We start from the raw sequence: 18,393 nt of genomic DNA, 5'->3' as shown, positions 1-18,393 counted from the left end.
TGAAGACTGAAGCAAAATAGGCATTTTTGATGTCACCAGTTTTTAGCTCTCCTTCCCTACAAGGTAAAGGACCTACACTTTTCTTCATCTTTCTCTTGCTCCTAAAGTATTTATAAAACTTCTATTTCTTGTCTTTTAAATCTCTTGCAAGGTACAACTCATTTTGTGGTTTAGCCTTTCTGATTCCACCTCCATATGCTCATGCTATTCTTTTGCACTCCTTAGCAATTTGTCTGTTTCTACTTTCTGTAGGATTCCTTTTTAGTTTAAGTTCTATTTTGATCTTAGGTACATGAGAGGAAATTTGGCCCCAGTGAAGTCAGTGCCAAAACTCCTATTGACTTTAATAGAACCAAGATTTCACCCACAGTCATTAATCAAAGTTTATTTGGTAAAAATCAGTTGTTGTGCACATGTCTACATTTTAAAATTTACTGGCATATTTTATAAAGACAAACTTTACAGCAAATTTTATATATTCTTCCTGTAACCCCTTAGAAGCAATTACATTTCTTGTCATCTTATCTGCTTGGTACTACTTTATCCTCTCCTTTTGTTGTTTATAAATACAGTAACTCCTCACTTAACATCCTCCTGCTTAACATTGTTTCGAAGTTACGTCGCCGCTCCCTTAGGAAACATACTCGTTTAAAGTTGTGCAATGCTCCCTTCTAATGTCAATTGGCTGACTTTACAAGGGAGCATTGCACAAGTTCCTCTTCTCCGCCTCCTCCCCCTCCCTTCCTCGCTCCCTCCCAGAGCTTCCCCTGCTGCCCTTCAAAGCTGGCCAGAGAGAAGTGGCACTTTGAAGGGGAAAGCGCCGCTTCTCTCCTGCCACTGGCTGCACGGCTGTCCCTGCTCCTCCTGAGTCCTCCATCCCGTGATCACAGGGCCGCATTCCAAAAGGGGCTTTACAGCTGCAGGCCAGGGCCCCGGGGCCCCCTTAGCCCAGGGCTCTGCAGCCCCTAAAGCCCCTGCGTTCCGGGTGGCCCTGCCTGCCGGGGGGGGGGCAGCTCCCAGAATCGCGGCCATAGGGGCGGTGCTGTGCAGAGCCACCTGCACATCCCCTGCACCAAACAGAAGCTGCCCCAAGTAAGTGCTCTGTACCTCCTGCTTGCCCCAGCCCTGAGCCTCCTCCCACACCCCCACCCTGAGCACCCTCCCGCACCCTAACTCCCTCCCAGACCCTGCACTCCCAGCCCCAGGGGTAAGCCAGGGGCACCTCCCCACCACAGTACAGTAAAGTACAGTACTGTACAGTATATAATGCCTTTTGTCTGCCCCAAAAAATGTCCTTGGAACCTAATCCCCTGCATTTACATTAAATCTTAGGGGAAAATTGGATTCGTTTAACATCGTTTCACTTAAAGTTGCATTTTTCAGGAACATAACTACAATGTTAAGTGAGGAGTTACTGTAATACCCATTGTTGTTAAGGAGAGCTAAATTTGCACAGTTAAATTTATTGAATGGACTTTTTTTATAGCAAGCACAGGTAAGAGTGTATTGACACTGGGAAAGGATGTTGTAATGTATCTCAAGGAATTACCGTGAATAAATTTTTAGCTCTAGACTCAAATAATATTAAATTATCCATATACAAAATCTTTCTCTCCTAGCAATAAATTTTGCAGAGCCAGCTCATACCATACAGTTATTACATACTGAATTTGGTAGTTATAGGCTCTGGCTTAAAATAAGTTGTTAGTCTTGCTTGGTTAAAAAAGCATCCAAACATTGTATCAAAATAGGCATGTAAAATCCTCTCAGTGTATTGCCCTTGAAATCCATTTTAACGGCTGTACTTGGAGGCCATTAAAAAAAAAAAAAGGAAACTACCTGAAAATAAAATACTTTTTATTCTATACTTATGAATACAGATTTCCTTTTATATAGAAAATACAGAAACATATGTTTTTGATGTACAGAATTTCACATCTTTCAGCATCACACCTTTGATACAGAATGCGGGACTTATGATTTCCTAAACCATGGCAACTGCAGCAAAAGACAATAAGCCGCCTAAATGTTATGTGAGGAAATGACTGTTAAAATGGGGCTATTAAAAGGAAACACTGTGAAAATTAAACCACACAGAGTCTTTTTTCACCAGTAAGAGCAAATTGCAAATTGTTACTCAATAGGATTTATTCAATGTTCATCAGATACAGATACCACAGATACGCATTGGACTGATTTGATGGGCTACCAAAAGACAAAATTCTTCCTTTTTGAGTATGATGTGACGTGGGTGAGCAAAGGAGTTGCTGAAAAGTGACAGGTTCTTGACCCTTCCTGCCTGCAAGATGTGTGCACAGTGCCTTACTGCTGCTCCAAAACAAAGAACTGTACACTCCCACCTACTGCCCACTGACAACATGTGTATGTGTGGGAGGAGGTTAAAGGCCTGACTGTGCACCCATGCTCGCTGACAACATTCTTTTAGAGCCACAGAGAACCAACAGACATGACAGCTAGTTTCCAAGATGATATCTGAACCCTGTTTTAGTCTGATAGAGGTGTGTTGGCAGGGGGAAGAAAGGCTGAAAGAAACATTCTGACTCCACTTTCTCTCTAGTACACCCACACACCAAACCAGAATTATTTTGCTCTTTATATGCATCCCTGTGGTGTACAGTAAAGTTGAAGAGTGACAGGTACCACAGGCATATCTAAATCTATATAGCAGCTACTTCATCAGTAAACTTAGGAAGACAGAAGCAAGGGAATGTATTATTAATCAGAGAGAAGGAATCCAAGGGAACAGTTTACTAACATACTTAGAAATACTGAACCATGTATTGGAAAAGAGCTCAATACAAAATAATCACTAAAATCCCATGACCTTGAAGGATATAGTCTATGGGTATGTCTACACTATGAAATTAGATCGATTTTATAGAAGTCAATTTTTAGAAATCAATTGCATATGTCCACACTAAGCACATTAAGTCGGAGTGCGTCCTCACTACCATGGATAGCATCGACTTACAGAGTGGTACACTGTGGGTAGCTATCCCACAGTTCCCGCAGTCTCCACTGCCCATTGGAATTCTGGGTTAAGCTCCCAATGCCTGATGGGGCAAAAACATTGTTACACGTGGCTTTGGGTACATGTCATCAGTTGCCTTTTTTCCTGGGTTACCTGTGCAGATGCCATACCATGACAACTGGTTTTCAAAGCCTCTCTGATGCACAGCATGCCTTGCTGTGCTCTTCTAATCGCCCTGGTGTCTGGTGCAAAACGATTGTCTGCTGTTGCTTTCACAGAGGGAGGGGCGACTGATGAAATGTACCCAAAAACACCCGCGACAATGTTTTTGCCCCATCAGGCATTGGGAGCTTAACCCAGAATTCCAATGGGTGGCAGAGACTACAGGAACTGTGGGATAGCTAGCCAATGCACCACTCTGTAAGTCGATGCTAGCCACGGCAGTGAGAATGCACTCCACCAACTTAATGCGCTTCGTGTGGACATATGCAATCGACTGTATAAAATCAATTTCTAAAAATCGACTTCTATAAAATCAACCTAATTTCGTAGTGTAGACATACCCTATGAGAGTAAGGGGGAGACGTTTATGGCAGGGTGGGAGGCTGTGGCAAATCACCTGGCATCTGATGTTGAGCAGCCAGACACCAGGGCGATTAGAAGAGCACAGCAAGGCGCGCTGCGCATCAGAGAGGCTTTGAAAACCCATTTCATGACTGGCCAGGCTTCAGTGTAACAATTGTGTGTATTTCTCCTTGATGCAAACCCGCCCCCTTTGTCAATTTTAATTCCCTGTAAGCCAACCACCCTCCCGCTTTGAAATAAAGTAACTATTGGTTTTGAAACCATGCATTCTTTCTTTATTAAATTTTAAAAAAAGGAGATAACCGACAAGGTAGCCTGGGTGGGTGAGGGAGGAGGGAAGGACAAGGCCATATTGATTTCTACAATAAGCAAACTGTTTGAATGACAGCCTTCTGTTGCTTGGGCCATCCTTTGGATTGGGGCGGCTGGGTGCACAGAGCCTTCCCCCATGTTCTTGGGCATCTGGGTGAGGAGGCTATGGAACATGGGGAGGAGGGTAGGCAGTTATACAGTGGATGCAGCGGGGTCTGTGCTCTTGTTGGCTTTCCTGCAGCTCCAACAGACACTTCATCATATCCGTTTGCTCTCCCATTAGCCTCAGCATCGCATCCTGCCTCCGCTCTTCACGCTCACTTAATTCTTTCCTGGCCTCTGCCACTGAATGCCTCCATGCATTAAGCTGTGCCCTATCAGTGCATGAGCTTGGAAAACATGTCATCGCAAGTGCATTTTTTTCCGCCTTCTAATCCGCGATAACCTCAGGGACAGATATGATAGGGGGAGCGTAGAAAACATTCTACGCTCTACGATTCTGGGGGGACTGCATGGTCACTTGTGCTGCTGAATTCGCCACGCTGACCAAACAGGAAATGAAATTCAAAAGTTCCCAGGGCTTTTCCTGTGTACCTGGCTAGTGTATCAGAGTTCAAAGTGCTGTCCAGAGTGGTCACAATGGAGCACTCTGGGCTAGCTCCCAGAGGCCAATACCATCAATTTGTGTCTGCACTACCCCAAATTCAACCCAGCAAGGTCCATTTTAGCGCTACTCCCCTCGCCGGGGAGGAGTACAAAAGTCGATTTTAAGATCCCTTTAGGTCGACGGAACGGGGTTGCTTGCGTAAACGCATTCATTATAAAATTGACCTAATGCAGCTAAATTCGTCCTAACCCTATAGTGTAAACCAGAGCTTTGATGTTCCCACAAAACCCAGGATAGTAACTAATGTTATAGAAACAGCTAAAATCAGGTAGAATGTTTTAAGTTAGCATAAACCAATTTACATTGTATCAATTATTGAGCAGAACTGTAATGACTCCTAGTAGTATCTTTCTAAAATGCACTTGTGGAAGATAATAGAATAAAGATATTAATGTTGGACTGACAACTCTCACAATCTTCTACTTTTATACACTGGAACAACGCACAACATTTATATCTACTGTTTGTCTTATGACAATAAGAAATACTGGTTGTTCCACTTTGTTTAGTACGACCCCTTCCCTCACTCATCAGCCTGCCTGGAGATGTAACCTGCTTGAGAACCAAACTCAGAAATGTAAGAATATTTCTTGGTATTCTGAACAATTAATTTTTTAAAAAAAATTGCAGAGAGGAAGTAAACTAACAATAATTTGGCATATACTGTATGCTGACAGGACTGTCCTTGAGAAAAACTGACAATTTTTCATTTCTTTCTTTTTTAAATGAGCAGTTCTGAAAATATTTCACCAAGGAAAGGATTTTTTTATTCTCCAATCAGTTTGTATGGTCATAAAACCCTTCTAATGACCTACCTGTACAGTGACAGCCATGATAAACTGCCTAATGATAATGGTAAGGCAAAAGGATGGTTAGCAAGTCTCTAATATATACTGTCCAATTACTTATTTTAAAATCAAACTATGATGTCTAAGCTTAGCTAATAAATGTGACTTTTTTCTTATTAGTGTAACCCATCATTCCCCGCCGCCCCCCCACCGCGCCCCATTCTCTCCCTTCCATTGTGTTTTATAGCTACCTGTTAAATTCTAAATACGGACAAGATGTAAGTTGTTTGGGGGGTGGGGGAAGGATTGTCTTATAGTTTGTTTATACAGTGCTCAGCACAATGGGCCCCCATCTTGACTGGCGTCTCTGGGCAGAACTATAGTATAAATAACATATTATTTCTGGTCTGATCAAAACAAAACTATCGAACACAGAGTATTTTTATTATACCAGAGTGTATATTGCACATGCAGTTTTTTTCTTTACTGTTTCAAACTCTGCGGGTTATTTATTTTCAGTTCCAGAAATGTTCATTGTTAAGAACACACATGGAGGATTCATCAATGTAAAAACATAGGGAACGTTGTGGCAGAGCAATCTTAGTGATTTCTGATGTGGTAAGGTTTCCTCAATCCTATTTCAAATCATATTTAGGCCTGGGCATGGGAAAGAAATTGCAATTGTTAAATTGGTTGATTATCTCCTGACGATGGATTAGCTAAAGTGCCTGTGCTGATTTTTTGCATCTATCTGAGCAGTTTCTGATATTCCTGACTACATCTTTTTGTTGATGTCTGCAAATGTCAATGGAATTGCTTCAGTGGCTCCATTCCTTTTTCTATAAAAGGTTTCAGAGGGTAGTGTGGGGCAATCAATCTTCTGCCTGAGCCTGCTCTCAACTGGGCGTGCACAGTTTCCTATTTCATTACTCTAGTCTGTTTAAAGCTGAGATGGGGTGGGCCAATGAGGGAATATCCACTGTGGTGTAAACTGAAGACACCCAGTCTTACAGTTCCACCACACCTGGCCCACTGAGAAAAAGGGATTGATTCTCCATACAATTACATGCCAGTGTAAGAGAATGCAGAATCTGATGCACAGCATCTACGTAACATCCTTTGAATTTCTAAACATTGTATATGACAATTTCCTCACTCAACAAGTGTTGCAGCAAGCAGGGGTAACTTCTATATTAGACCTTGCCTTAACACATAAAGAGGAACTAATCACAGAACTAAAAATGTTAATGGTAGCTTAGGTACAAGTGATCCTGACATAATCAAATTTATAATGTGCAAATAGAATAAGCTCCAGACCACTAATCTATATACTTGGCACTTCAATAGCATCAATTTCACAAAGGTGAAAATGATGAGCTATGCCAGCTGGGAAGAATTTAATCAGAAAAATTTGAATGATAATTGGGAACCATTTAAGGACACCTTATTAGATGCCCAAAAGCCACAATCCCACAACTAAGAAAAAGCCATGATGGTTAAAAAAACAACCTGGTTTAGAAGGAGAGGAGGAGGCAGCAGTAAAAATAAAAATAAAAATATACAAATGGAAGGAAGGAGAAGTTGATAGTAAGGAATATAAATCAGAATTTAGGAATTGTAGAAAATTGATAAAGGAAGCCAAAGGACACAAGGCAAAATCTATGGCCAGCAAAATTAGTTTCTTAAATATATTAGGAAGAAAAAATTTTGATGATGATATTATACCATTACTAGATGGAAATGGTAGAATTATCATTAATAGTGCAGAAAAGAGAGAGGTGTTCAATAAATATTTCTCTTCTATATTTAGAGAAAAACAGATGATGCAGTCTCATCATATGGTGAGGATAAAAGTCTTGCCATTCCTCTAGTATCTTTGGAGGATGTTAAATAGAAGCTATTATAGTCAGACATTTTTAAATCAGCAGGTCCAGATAACTTGCATCCAAGAATTTTAAAAGAACTAGCTGAGGAACTCACTGGACCATTAATATTGATTTTCAGTAAGTCTTGGAACAGTGGGAAAGTTCCAGAAGACTGGAAGAAAGCTAATGTTGTGCCAATTTTTTAAAAGGGTAAATGGAATGACCTGGATAATTACAGGCCTGTCAGTCTGATACTGATCCCAGGCAACATAATGGAGTGGCAAATACAGGACTTGATTAATAATGCACTAAAAGAAGGTAGTATAATTACTGAAAATTAGCATGGGTTTATTCACAATAGATCCGGTCATATTAACTTAATATCTTTTTTAATGAGATTACAAATTTGACTGACAATGGTAATAGGGTTGACTTAATATACTTAGACTTCTGTGAGATGTTTGACTTGATACATCATGACATTTTGATTAAAAAACTAGAATGTAACATAAAGTTAACACTAAATGGATTGAAAACTGGCTAACTGATAGCTCTCAAAATCAACGAGAAGTCCGGTGGCACCTTAAAGACTAACACATTATTTGGGCATAAGCTTTCATGGGTAAAAACCCCACTTCTTCAGATGCATCATCATCTGGATCTGTTTCCATTTGGGTCTTGCAGGAATTGATTTTTGGCACTATACTATTTAATTATTTTATCAATGATCTGAAAATGAACCAATATATGAAAATAATGAAAAGGACAGGTCACTGATTTAGAGTGATTCGGATCACTTTGTAAACTTGGTGTTTTAATATGGTTAAATGTAAATTTATACATCTAGGAACAAAAATGTAGGCCATACTTATAGAATGGGGGCATCTATCCTGGGAAGTAGTGACCCTGAAAGAGATTTGTGGGAGGTGGATTATCAAGTGAACATGAGTGGAGAGGTTATTTTCACCTCTGTATTTGGCACTCATATGACTGCTGCTGGAATCCTGTTCTGGTGCCCATAATTCAAGAGGGATATTGATAAATTTGAGAAGGTTCAGAAAAGACCCGTGAGAATGATTACAGGATTAGAAAACATCCCTTATAGTGACAGATTCAAAGAGCTCTATCCATTTAGCTTAGCAAAGAGAAGGGCAAGAGGTGACTTGATTAGTCTATAAGTATCTCCATAGGGAACAAATATTTTATACTGGGCTCCTCAATCTAACAGAGAAAGGTCTAACATGTTCCAATGGCTGAAAATTGAAACTAGACAATTTCAGACTGGAAATAAAGCACAAGTTTTTAAATGATGATGTTGAGATGAGTTCCTGTCTGCATCCTGTAAAACTTGCCCATACCGGTATTGCCCTGGCCTCTTCTTTTGTCATTCAGTGTTGAACGCATTCTAAAACAATATGCATTTCCTCACCTTTTGGGGGCGAAGCCAGACTTTAAGGCACCTGCGCCCCTACTTGGTGTAAACTTTGCTTGTGCCAATCAGAAACGAACACAAACAGGTTTTGGGCCCCGTTCCCTATGACACTTCTATGATGTCATAGTTGGTACTTTAGGCCTGCCTGCCATGTGCAGACAGGGAGAGGAGAAAGAAAAACGAATCCTGTGTATCCTGTGTACACCCGTAACCGAGCCTGATCACCTCGAAGCCTCTTTCTCAGCTTACGTGTTTCAAACAGAGCTTCTATGTTTGCCGGTCGTTATGCGTTGGTTTGTATTTGTAAGTATCAGTTATTACTAAATGCTGCATCTTTGTTTATAAATATTGTTGTCATAGGTCTCACCCCCACTTGGAGCTGTTGGGTTCACAAGATGGGGACCTGCATGGATCCTTCTAAACTTAAATCCTAGTTTAGATCTGGTAAAAGCTGCCACCACCCAATAATGTACGTGTATTGGGACACAGTCCTTCCCCAAAATCCTTGGGGATCCCAAGAGCCCCAAATCCATGGAGTTCTTACACCTAGGAGAAATAAACCATTCCCCCCTGCTTCCTCCCCCCTCCCTTTTCCTAGGAGAGATACCAGGATCCAACTACAGAGGGATGCCTCCCTCCTCCCCTTTCCCTGAGAATCCACCCAAGGAAAGATCAACCAAGTCCTTAACAGAAAAGATTTATTAAAGAATAAAAAGAAAGTAAACTGCCTCTGTAATACCAAAATGGAACAATACACAGGGTCTAAATTTATTAATCTCTGGAGAGAATCCCCCCCTCCTTTCTTTCTCAGTAAAAGCAAAGTAACAGCAAACAGAAATAAAGAATTTCCTTCAGCAAACACTCAATTGCAAATGTAGAAATCAAATTATAAGACTAATCCGCCTTTCTAATTAATACTCACTATTGAATAGTAGGAACTACTCCAGGAGAACTTGGAGACATGTCTGGCCTCTCTTAGATCCAAAAAGAGAACACTCTAACAAAGAACACAGACAAAGGCTTCCCTCCACAGAGATTTGAAATTATCTTGTCTCTGATTGGTCCTCTGGTCAGGTGGTCATCAGGTACTGCATGTTAACCCTTTACAGGTAAAAGAGACCTTAACCCTTAACTATCTGTTTATGACAATTGTTAGTAGATATTTTAGTCATTGTGTGTTTTAAGTTTCATTAACTCTATTAGCTAATCATACGCTCCTCCCTTACCCCTTGTAATTATCCCCAATAAAACTTTAAATTGATTAATTTAATGTGTGTGTGTGTCTGCAGTTTGCATCGTGACCCATACTCTCCTTGCATCCCTTACCAATATAGTCTGTTGCCACGTGCAGCCTGGTAAATAAATTCCTTGTTACCGAATTAATACAATACATTTGGCAAATACTAATATATTTTTATCAAATTTATGCTACAAGTTTTAAATATAATAATTTGTTTATTCAAATGTTTAACCCTTTTACTTTTTATTTTTGGTTGTGTTATTTTGTATAAATATGAATAGAATTTTGGCGCCATTTGTTTTTAATTGTAAGTTTGTCCTGTATGTCATGTGTGTGTGTTGTGTCTATGTTGTGTGTGTCACGTGACTTTTTTTTTTTTTTTTTTTTTTTTTTAAAAATTATTTTTATTTTGTTGCAACAAAAGTCAATTTTATACCCTTTTAAAAATATATATATATATATGATGTGGTACCACACTATTTTAAAATCATGGTTGGGGTGTAATCATAGTATATGAACACCAATTTTTTGTGCAAAGTTCAAAAAGGTTTCAGTTACAAATATATGTATATATATTTCTGCCTCAACAAATAATGCAATTGCAAACAAAGGAATTCTCTTTTATCAATCACAGTTTTGTTTTTTAAGTTTTGTTTTTTAATTTGTTATTCAAAAAAAATGTAAGGGGAAACCTCAACATTAAGATAAAGATAATATTAACAAATGTCAATTTCTTGTTTGGGCTTTTTATAGTTTGCACTTTTAATTATAGTTATAAGAATGTCATAACCAAAATGTTTTAAAATAATTTATGCATAAAGCTAACCAAACAATTTCAACAGGTTTCCACATTTTCAACAGGTTTCCACCTTTGGCTCCCAAACATAACAAAGCATCATAAAAGTATACCCTCAAATACCCTCAAAGTATTTGCATGTATCTGTATTTAAAATTTATTTTGGTTTAATTTTATAGTTGGTTTGTATTTGTTATACTGCTCTCCCTCACAACATCTTTGCCCACGGAGCCCTTAGGAGAGGGTGGACTACAAACTTGGTTCGCCGCCTACTGGGTGCAGGAGGTCAGCGGAAACCAGTCCCTGTCAGCGCTGAGTCCAGAAGATTGTCTTGTTTGCTCCACTCAGTTCTCACCTAAATATCCATTACCCTTTCAATTTGTACCAATAGTTTATAATTTTTCTTCATTTAATATATCTAGTGTAAATTGTTCTTCCCCCTATGTGCAGTGGGCTGCTTCTAGTGTTTGAAATAATTGTTCTTCACAATTTAATTCTTATGTGTTTCCAGTTCTTAATGCTTCAGGTCGAAGTGATCATAGCTTTCCTTTAACTGAGAGTATTAGAGTTCCAGCATCTCATTGTTGGGTTTTTGTTGGTAATAGTTTAATCCCAGCCCCTACTTGGGTTGGTACTTATTCTAATTGTTCTATGTGTAGTTTCTCTTATGCTAATACCTCCCTAACTTAACCCACTCTTAATTTTACCTACCCCCTCCCATTAATTGTTCTTATCGTCTTAATTATAATATTTTTTTTGGAACCTTCTATACCTTCATAACACATACGTATCTGTTTCATGCCCAGCATATGCATCATGCTGAGGCTGCATGTATCAATCGTGCATCCAGCTTTTATTCTGTAACCAATAATGGGTGGAGCCATACCACAGTTTCTTCCTTAGACCCGGTCATTTTTTGATTTGCGGTAATGTTGCATTTGCTGTGCTTCCTCCCAATCCCCGGGGTATATGCACCATTGGCACCCTGTATCTACAGGGAAGAGGTATTTATACCTTGCCATCTAGCCATCGACACCATCGTAGTACCCACTTTTTGGACTCGTTTGCAAACAGCAGCTTCCTCCCTCGCCTCCTTTATTGTTAGTTTTAACCCTGTTGGTTATATGATGTTACGTGATCAAGTGCTGTTTCAATCCCTTGCTATTGAAATGCTTGCTAATACTTCGGGCAAGGGCCTCTTCTTAATTAATCAGCAGTTAAATTCCCTTGTTCAGTATAGTATTCAAAATAGATTAATGATTCAATATTTGTTACAATCTTCCTCATTTTGTACTAAATTTGCTGAAGTATATCCCGACTTTGCTGATAAATGTTGCGTTTCTTTGCCTTCTATTTCTCCTAATTTGTCCTCAATTGTTAAAGACCTGCAAACGTTGAGCTCTACTGTCAGAGAGTCACGAGAGTCCTTCCAGTTTTGGTCATGGCTCGATTGGCTTGGAAATAAAGCTCAAGTTTTTAAATGATGAGAGTAACTAATCATTTGAACAATATACCAATGGCTATGGCAGATTCTATGTCACTGACCATTTTTAAATCAAGATTGGATTTTTTTCTAAAACATATGCTGTAGGCATTATTTTGAGGAAGTTCTACAGCCTATGCTGTACAGGGTCTCAGACTAGATGATCAAAACGGTCCCTTCTGGCCTTAGAATCTATAAAACTAGGACACTCAGTCTGGATCAAGGACATTTGAGAGATGGATTAAGATAATTAGACAAGATTGAGCTAATGTTAGTAAAATGGAGTAAACATCCCGAAATACTGAGGAGCCAACTTGTCCAGCATTTGTCCCACAGGCTCAGTTTGGAGGTCTTATTTGATCCAAGTAATTAAAGTAGTAATTATGATCAAGAATATTTTTCTAATCTACAGTTAGTGGTTTCACCATGATATGACTGCTTTCTGTGGATGTTGACTGTGCTACAGTTATCTATACTTTTGTTGCCAATACTAGACTGCTGCAATTGGCTTTACATGGGGCTAAACCTTGGAATCATTTAGAAGCTGAAGTTAGTACCAATTGCTGCATTAAGGAAGCATTACACAGTACATTGGCAACAAGTGCAGACCACAAAGCACCAGTTAGGATCAGGGCATTATTCTAAGTGTTCACCTAAAAAGCTTAAATTGTTTGGGATCTGGCTACCTATGAGGTTACCCTTCTCATGCATTACTGCTGCAGTTGTGATCAGCAGAGGCACTTGAGTTGGATCCTCTTACACTCCTATTTTAAGTGGGAGACAGCTGCTGATCAGGCATTTTTTTTGAAGTGTTTTCAACTCTGGAACTTGTTATTGCCTTGGTCCACCAGAGCCCAGATTTATTAAACTTCAGTTACATTGTTTGTAGTTTACATGTTATCATGATAAAGAAACCTATAATCATGAATATGTCTTATGAATAAATTAAATGAACCCTGGACTGACAGGAAGATCAATAATAATTGGCCTTCTGTATAGCTAGCTTCCACAATATGTGAAGGGGACTTTTTACTGCCAAGAATACTTAGAAAGCAAACTGAGTATTTCAAATTATATTTCATTCTATGATTTGAAAAGTAATGTTCTTAACCATAAGTAATTCTAAATCTCTTGGCAAGTTAACAGTATTGCTTCATATGTCTGTGGTAGTTCCTCTGCTGTGCCAAGACAGTCATTTGTACAGAGTCCACATTCAGTTCTCAAACCTCTTTTCTATCTTCTCCTTACTTGTATCCGTAACTATCAATCTTGGTGATACACATCAGTCTCCCTCACACATACAATAACTTCTTCCTGTTCCGCCTCTTTTGTCTTGACAAAGAAACTTGTGGATATTTGTTTCACCTCCTGTCAGCTACAGATGATGAAGACAGAAGTACTTCTTTTGGGCAAGATGAGAATCCTTAAACAAAGCACTTTCTTTAACATTCCTCCTTCACTCAGATTGTAACTTGCCTCTATCATCTACTCTAGGCAATTTTTACCAGCATCCGACAAAGTGGGTATTCACCCACGAAAGCTCATGCTGCAAAACGTCTGTTAGTCTATAAGGTGCCACAGGATTCTTTGCTGCTTTTACAGAACCAGACTAACACGGCTTCCCCTCTGATACTTTACCAGCATCGTCATCCTGACCTTGAACTCTTCTCCTTCCACACCTCATACATCAGAAAATCTGTCTACTGTCACCTACGTAACAATGGCTGTGCATATAACTGCCTCAACTTAGATCTCTGCATTTGCATTAATCTCTGCTCATCTTCATTTTTGAAAATCCATAGTCTATGGCCTCCTAAAGCTATAGGATTTAAAACTCTAGCATGTGCAGAATTGTGTCACCTGCCTTCTCATATGCTTAAAAATATGTGAAGATCTCATCCCCTCCTGAAACATCTTCAGCCTGTTCAGTTCAGGACCCAGTTCAATCCAAAAGAACTTTTCCTTGTTTTCGGCCTCCAAATGAACTTAAAATGTCACTAAGGCAGACTGGTTCCTCTCCCCACTTCCTCCACTCATGTAGCACTACTGTCCTCTCTGTCTTTTCACACATCACCACTTTAGCTCTAATATTTACCTGTTCAGTGGTAGGAAGAAACAGCAGAAGTCCACCTTTTCCCTTATCTCCCATACTCAACAAATTTTCTTCAGATCTTAATTTAAAATATATATATCTTTTTCCAATGCCTCTGACAATATTCTCTCATTTATAAAATGTCTTTTCATAAATGTTATATAATTTCTATCATATGCCAAAATCACATTTTGTAATTCTTGAAAGTTTAGGGATACAGATATATAAAAGAAGTAATATACCAATAAAGTTGTAACACCACAATATACAATCAGTAACTGAATTTTAAAACCTACCTGTGTGTTTTGCCTTGCTTTATTTGGCTGGCTTGATCCAATTGCTCAGGCACAGTTAAGTAAGTTGTAGATTCCACTAAAATAACCCTGGGAAAAAAGCAAACATGCATTCTTACTGTACATCTTATTTACAAAATGAAAGTTTATTACTTTATCTAAAAATCTGAAACAAAGTCCTGGTAAAGAAAAATTATTATTGTCCTCACATTGGAAAACTTAAAAAGTACACTAAACTGTGCAAAAATATAAGGGACAAGAAGTTTACTTTTTTTTCCAAAATTATGAATCAAGTTTTAAATTCACAAAAATTCCAAGACACTTCTCAAAACTTAAGCCACAATTAACTTTTGTAACTTAATAATAGGAAAAAATGGTTCCTAACCTTTCTGTAACTGTTATTCTTCAAGAGGTGTTGTGCATTTCCATTCCACTGTCGGTGAGTGCATGATGAGTTCACGGTTGTCGGAGATTTTTCCCCCCTCAATGGTACCTGTTGGGGAGGCTCAAATTTCCTTTGCTGCCACATGCCACTGTCTTCAGGTATAAAGGGGGGAACCACCCCAACTCCCTTCAGTTCCTTCTTACGATAGAGGTAGGAGGGCGGGTTGTGGTATGGACACATGCAACACATCTCGAACAACAATTACAGAAAGGTTAGTTACCATTTTTTCTTCTTCGAGTGGTTGCATATTTCCATTCCAATGTAGGTGGCTCACAAGCAGTTAGGTCTGCAGGTGGACTTGGAGTCCACCTGAACAGTGATTGTAGAACAAGATGCCCAAATCTGGCATCGTTCCTGGACAGATGGCAATAGTATAATAATGGGCAAACATGTGCACTGACAACTAAGTTGCCACTTTACAAATGTCCAGAATAGGTACTTGTACCAGGAAAGTCGTGGATGCTGTGTGTTATCTAGTTCAATAGATACAGTGACCATTCGTAGTAATCGGTAAAGGACCTGCTCAACTGATCTGTCAGTGTATTCTACATCCCTGGAAGGTAAGCAGCTCTGAGATGGAGATGGCGATGGAGAATTCCCACAATCAAGTAGACCAGGCTTCTCCCTGCCTGTCCAAATAAAACAAAGTTGCTGTGTTGTCTGTTAACACTAGCAGATTTTTCCCTTGATAAGTGGAAGGAAGGTTAAATGAGCTAGATGAACAGTTCACAATTTCCTGACATTCATATTCATCTTCAAATCTTGGGCAGATCAAAGACCCTGAGTCTCCTGGAACCCAATGTGGGATCCCCAACCCAGGGCCAATGCATCTGGCCTAAAGTGAGGGCTAGTTGTGATGAAGTAAAGGGGACCACCATACGAACTCTCAAAAGGTCCAGTCACCAGTCCAGAGAGGACAAGATTAGCATTGGTACTCAAACCTAGACGATGATGGCTCAGGGAATACACGGAAGATAGCCATCCTTGCAACTATCTGAGGTGCAGTCTGGTGTGCTGCACTACATAGCTACACACCACCATGTGACTAGGAGCCTGAGGCAGCTGCATACTGTGGTGACAGGATGAGCTTTTAGTTTCAGAACCGAGCCCCGCAGCACGTCTAACCTCAATTGCTGTAGAAAATCTTTGATCTTCGTAGAGTACAGGACCACTCCAATAAATTCTATTATTTGGACTGGCTTCAGAAATATTTTGTTCACCCTAACTAGGATCCCCAGTATAGACTGAATAATGGCTACACTTTTTAAGTGTAGGAACTATGGACCGTAAGTCCCCAATAAAGGATGTATGTCCTGCCTAGGCTGGGACACAGATCCTAATCTCTGAGTCTGAAGAGGATGAAGAATCTGAGTCTTCCGATAATGGGAGAATAGAACCCATTGGTACTGGAGACTGACACCCAGAACCCAGAGATGGAGACACTGGAGAAGTCATAGCTGGATTCCATCTCAACTGTACGGTTTTCCAAGGAAAGAAAGTGTAGGTGGCATCAGTATCACATGTTTCAGAGGAGCCAGAGTAGAGTTCCTAGGCACCTGTACCAGCTGATATCCTTCTGCACTGCTGGAAAAACCAGCACCGAAGGGTTAAGTAGCACTCTAGCAGCTGCATATGCCTCTGGGGTTGACAGTGCCAGTAATGCTTCTTGGCCTCGAGGCACTGAAAGATAGCCTGAAGATGCTGTAGTAGGCACTTCAGAGGTTGGTCTTGACAGATCTGGCACAGGTTCTGGAGTTGATTACCCCGTTTTAGCTGAAGTGTGTTTCAGGGACAGCCTCCTTTCAAATGACCCTCCCAGGTCTCTTGCCTTTAGAAGGCTTCAGTACTGGGGATCTTGATGAGTGAGATACCAAGTTCTTGGATGTCTTGTGCTTCTTCCTCAGCACCAGTGATAGTGACTGAGCTCTCAACTCAGATAACTTTGGCGGAGCACTCTGTATCGATGCTGACATACCCAGTGCTGACTGCAAACTGGACAGCTCCAAGGGAGGACAGAGCACCACCTCTATAAGAATACACTTAAGCCCAGCTGCTCTTTCCTTTTTTGAGCAAGGCTTAAATCCTTTAAAAATGTGACATTTGTCACACACATGGGGCTCCTCCAAGCACTTAAGGCAGTTGGGGTGCGGACCACTCACTGGCATTGGTTTGCTGCATGAGCAACATGATAAAAAATGAGGGATCATTCTGACACCGGTACCAGTACTGAAAACTGAACTGGTCAGTCTATAACCTAAAAACTAAAACCTATAATTAACCATCACCTAAAACTCTAACTACGAGATTACTCTAAGTAAAAATGGGTATATTTTACTAGGAATGAGAGAAGAACTTGCAGTTACAAGTCTGTAATCACTCCAACAACCATCATGGGCAGTGAGAAGGAACCGAGTGGGGCTGGGGGTGCTCCATCCTTTATACCTGCATGCAGTGGCGTGTGGCAGCAGAGGGCACTCGAGACGGCCTGACAGGTACTGGTGGAGGGAAAAAAATCTCTGATAACCACGCACTGGACACACACACTCACCTCGAGTGGAATGGACATGTGCAATCACTCAAAGAACAACCTAATTGGAGCCATCTATTCAAGGAGCAAGTATATTATGAATAACCAAAACTATTACTTTATCTAGATGACAGATCAATTTGGAGTCCTTACTGCAAATCAATGAAGAAATACTTGTCCAATGACATATGGCATAACCTTCAACCCATCCTTAGCCATAGTAAAGAAAATAAACATCTGAAGATTCAGCAACATCCCACAGCTTAACAGAACTGAGGTATTAATATTAAAATAGGAACTATTTTTTCCTAAAATTGTACATATCCAGAGACTAAGTCCATACTGAATGAAATGAAACATCCAACTGTCTCTTCTCATTAATGTAACATTCAAGTAACTATGAGTTAGGCTGTGAGCGGGTCACGGAGGTCACGGATCCTGTGACTTTCCGTGACCTCCATGACTTCTGCAGTGGCTAGTGCTGGCTCAGGGGCTCTGTGCCTAGCGCTGCCCAGACCCACCCCAGCAGTTTCCATTGGCTGCGGTTCCACCCCCAATCTCTCCTGTACCTTAAGTAAACCCTTTCCCAGAGATCCAACCTTGTGGGCACTCTGAATTTACAGTTCAGCTCTTCAGGGAAACATGATAGTGAATGCCGACTGTCTCATGGGTTTGTAAAAACTCCAAAAAACAAACACTCACTCTTTACTTTAGTGAGACGAGAATTATGCAGACCTAAACAAAACTAAAAATACCTTTTTGCATTTCCCTGCTTCAATTTCCTCACTACTCAAACAATCTCTGGGCTTTCTGGGGTGTTCAGGGTCCCCCTTACCTTACTGAACATGACTTCTCCTCTGAATCATGAATCTGTCT

At 40.1% G+C, this 18,393-nt stretch overlaps 1 protein-coding gene across 2 annotated transcripts in view; it reads right to left on the bottom strand.

Moving 5' to 3' along the window:
• CFAP47 (cilia and flagella associated protein 47) overlaps positions 1–18,393 on the bottom strand; it is a 647,660-nt gene that overhangs the window by 396,568 nt on the left and 232,699 nt on the right. For both annotated transcript variants that reach the window (XM_045022903.1, XM_045023700.1), the window contains one exon: positions 14,549–14,635. In XM_045022903.1, the coding sequence (XP_044878838.1) occupies positions 14,549–14,635 (87 nt within the window). The remainder of the gene's footprint in view (positions 1–14,548; positions 14,636–18,393) is intronic.

The sequence above is a fragment of the Mauremys mutica genome, chromosome 1 (genome assembly GCF_020497125.1).
Source record: "Mauremys mutica isolate MM-2020 ecotype Southern chromosome 1, ASM2049712v1, whole genome shotgun sequence".
Classification (NCBI taxonomy): Eukaryota; Metazoa; Chordata; order Testudines; family Geoemydidae; genus Mauremys; species Mauremys mutica.
Note: the sequence above shows the minus strand (reverse complement) of the source record. Positions and strands in the feature narration are given on the sequence as shown.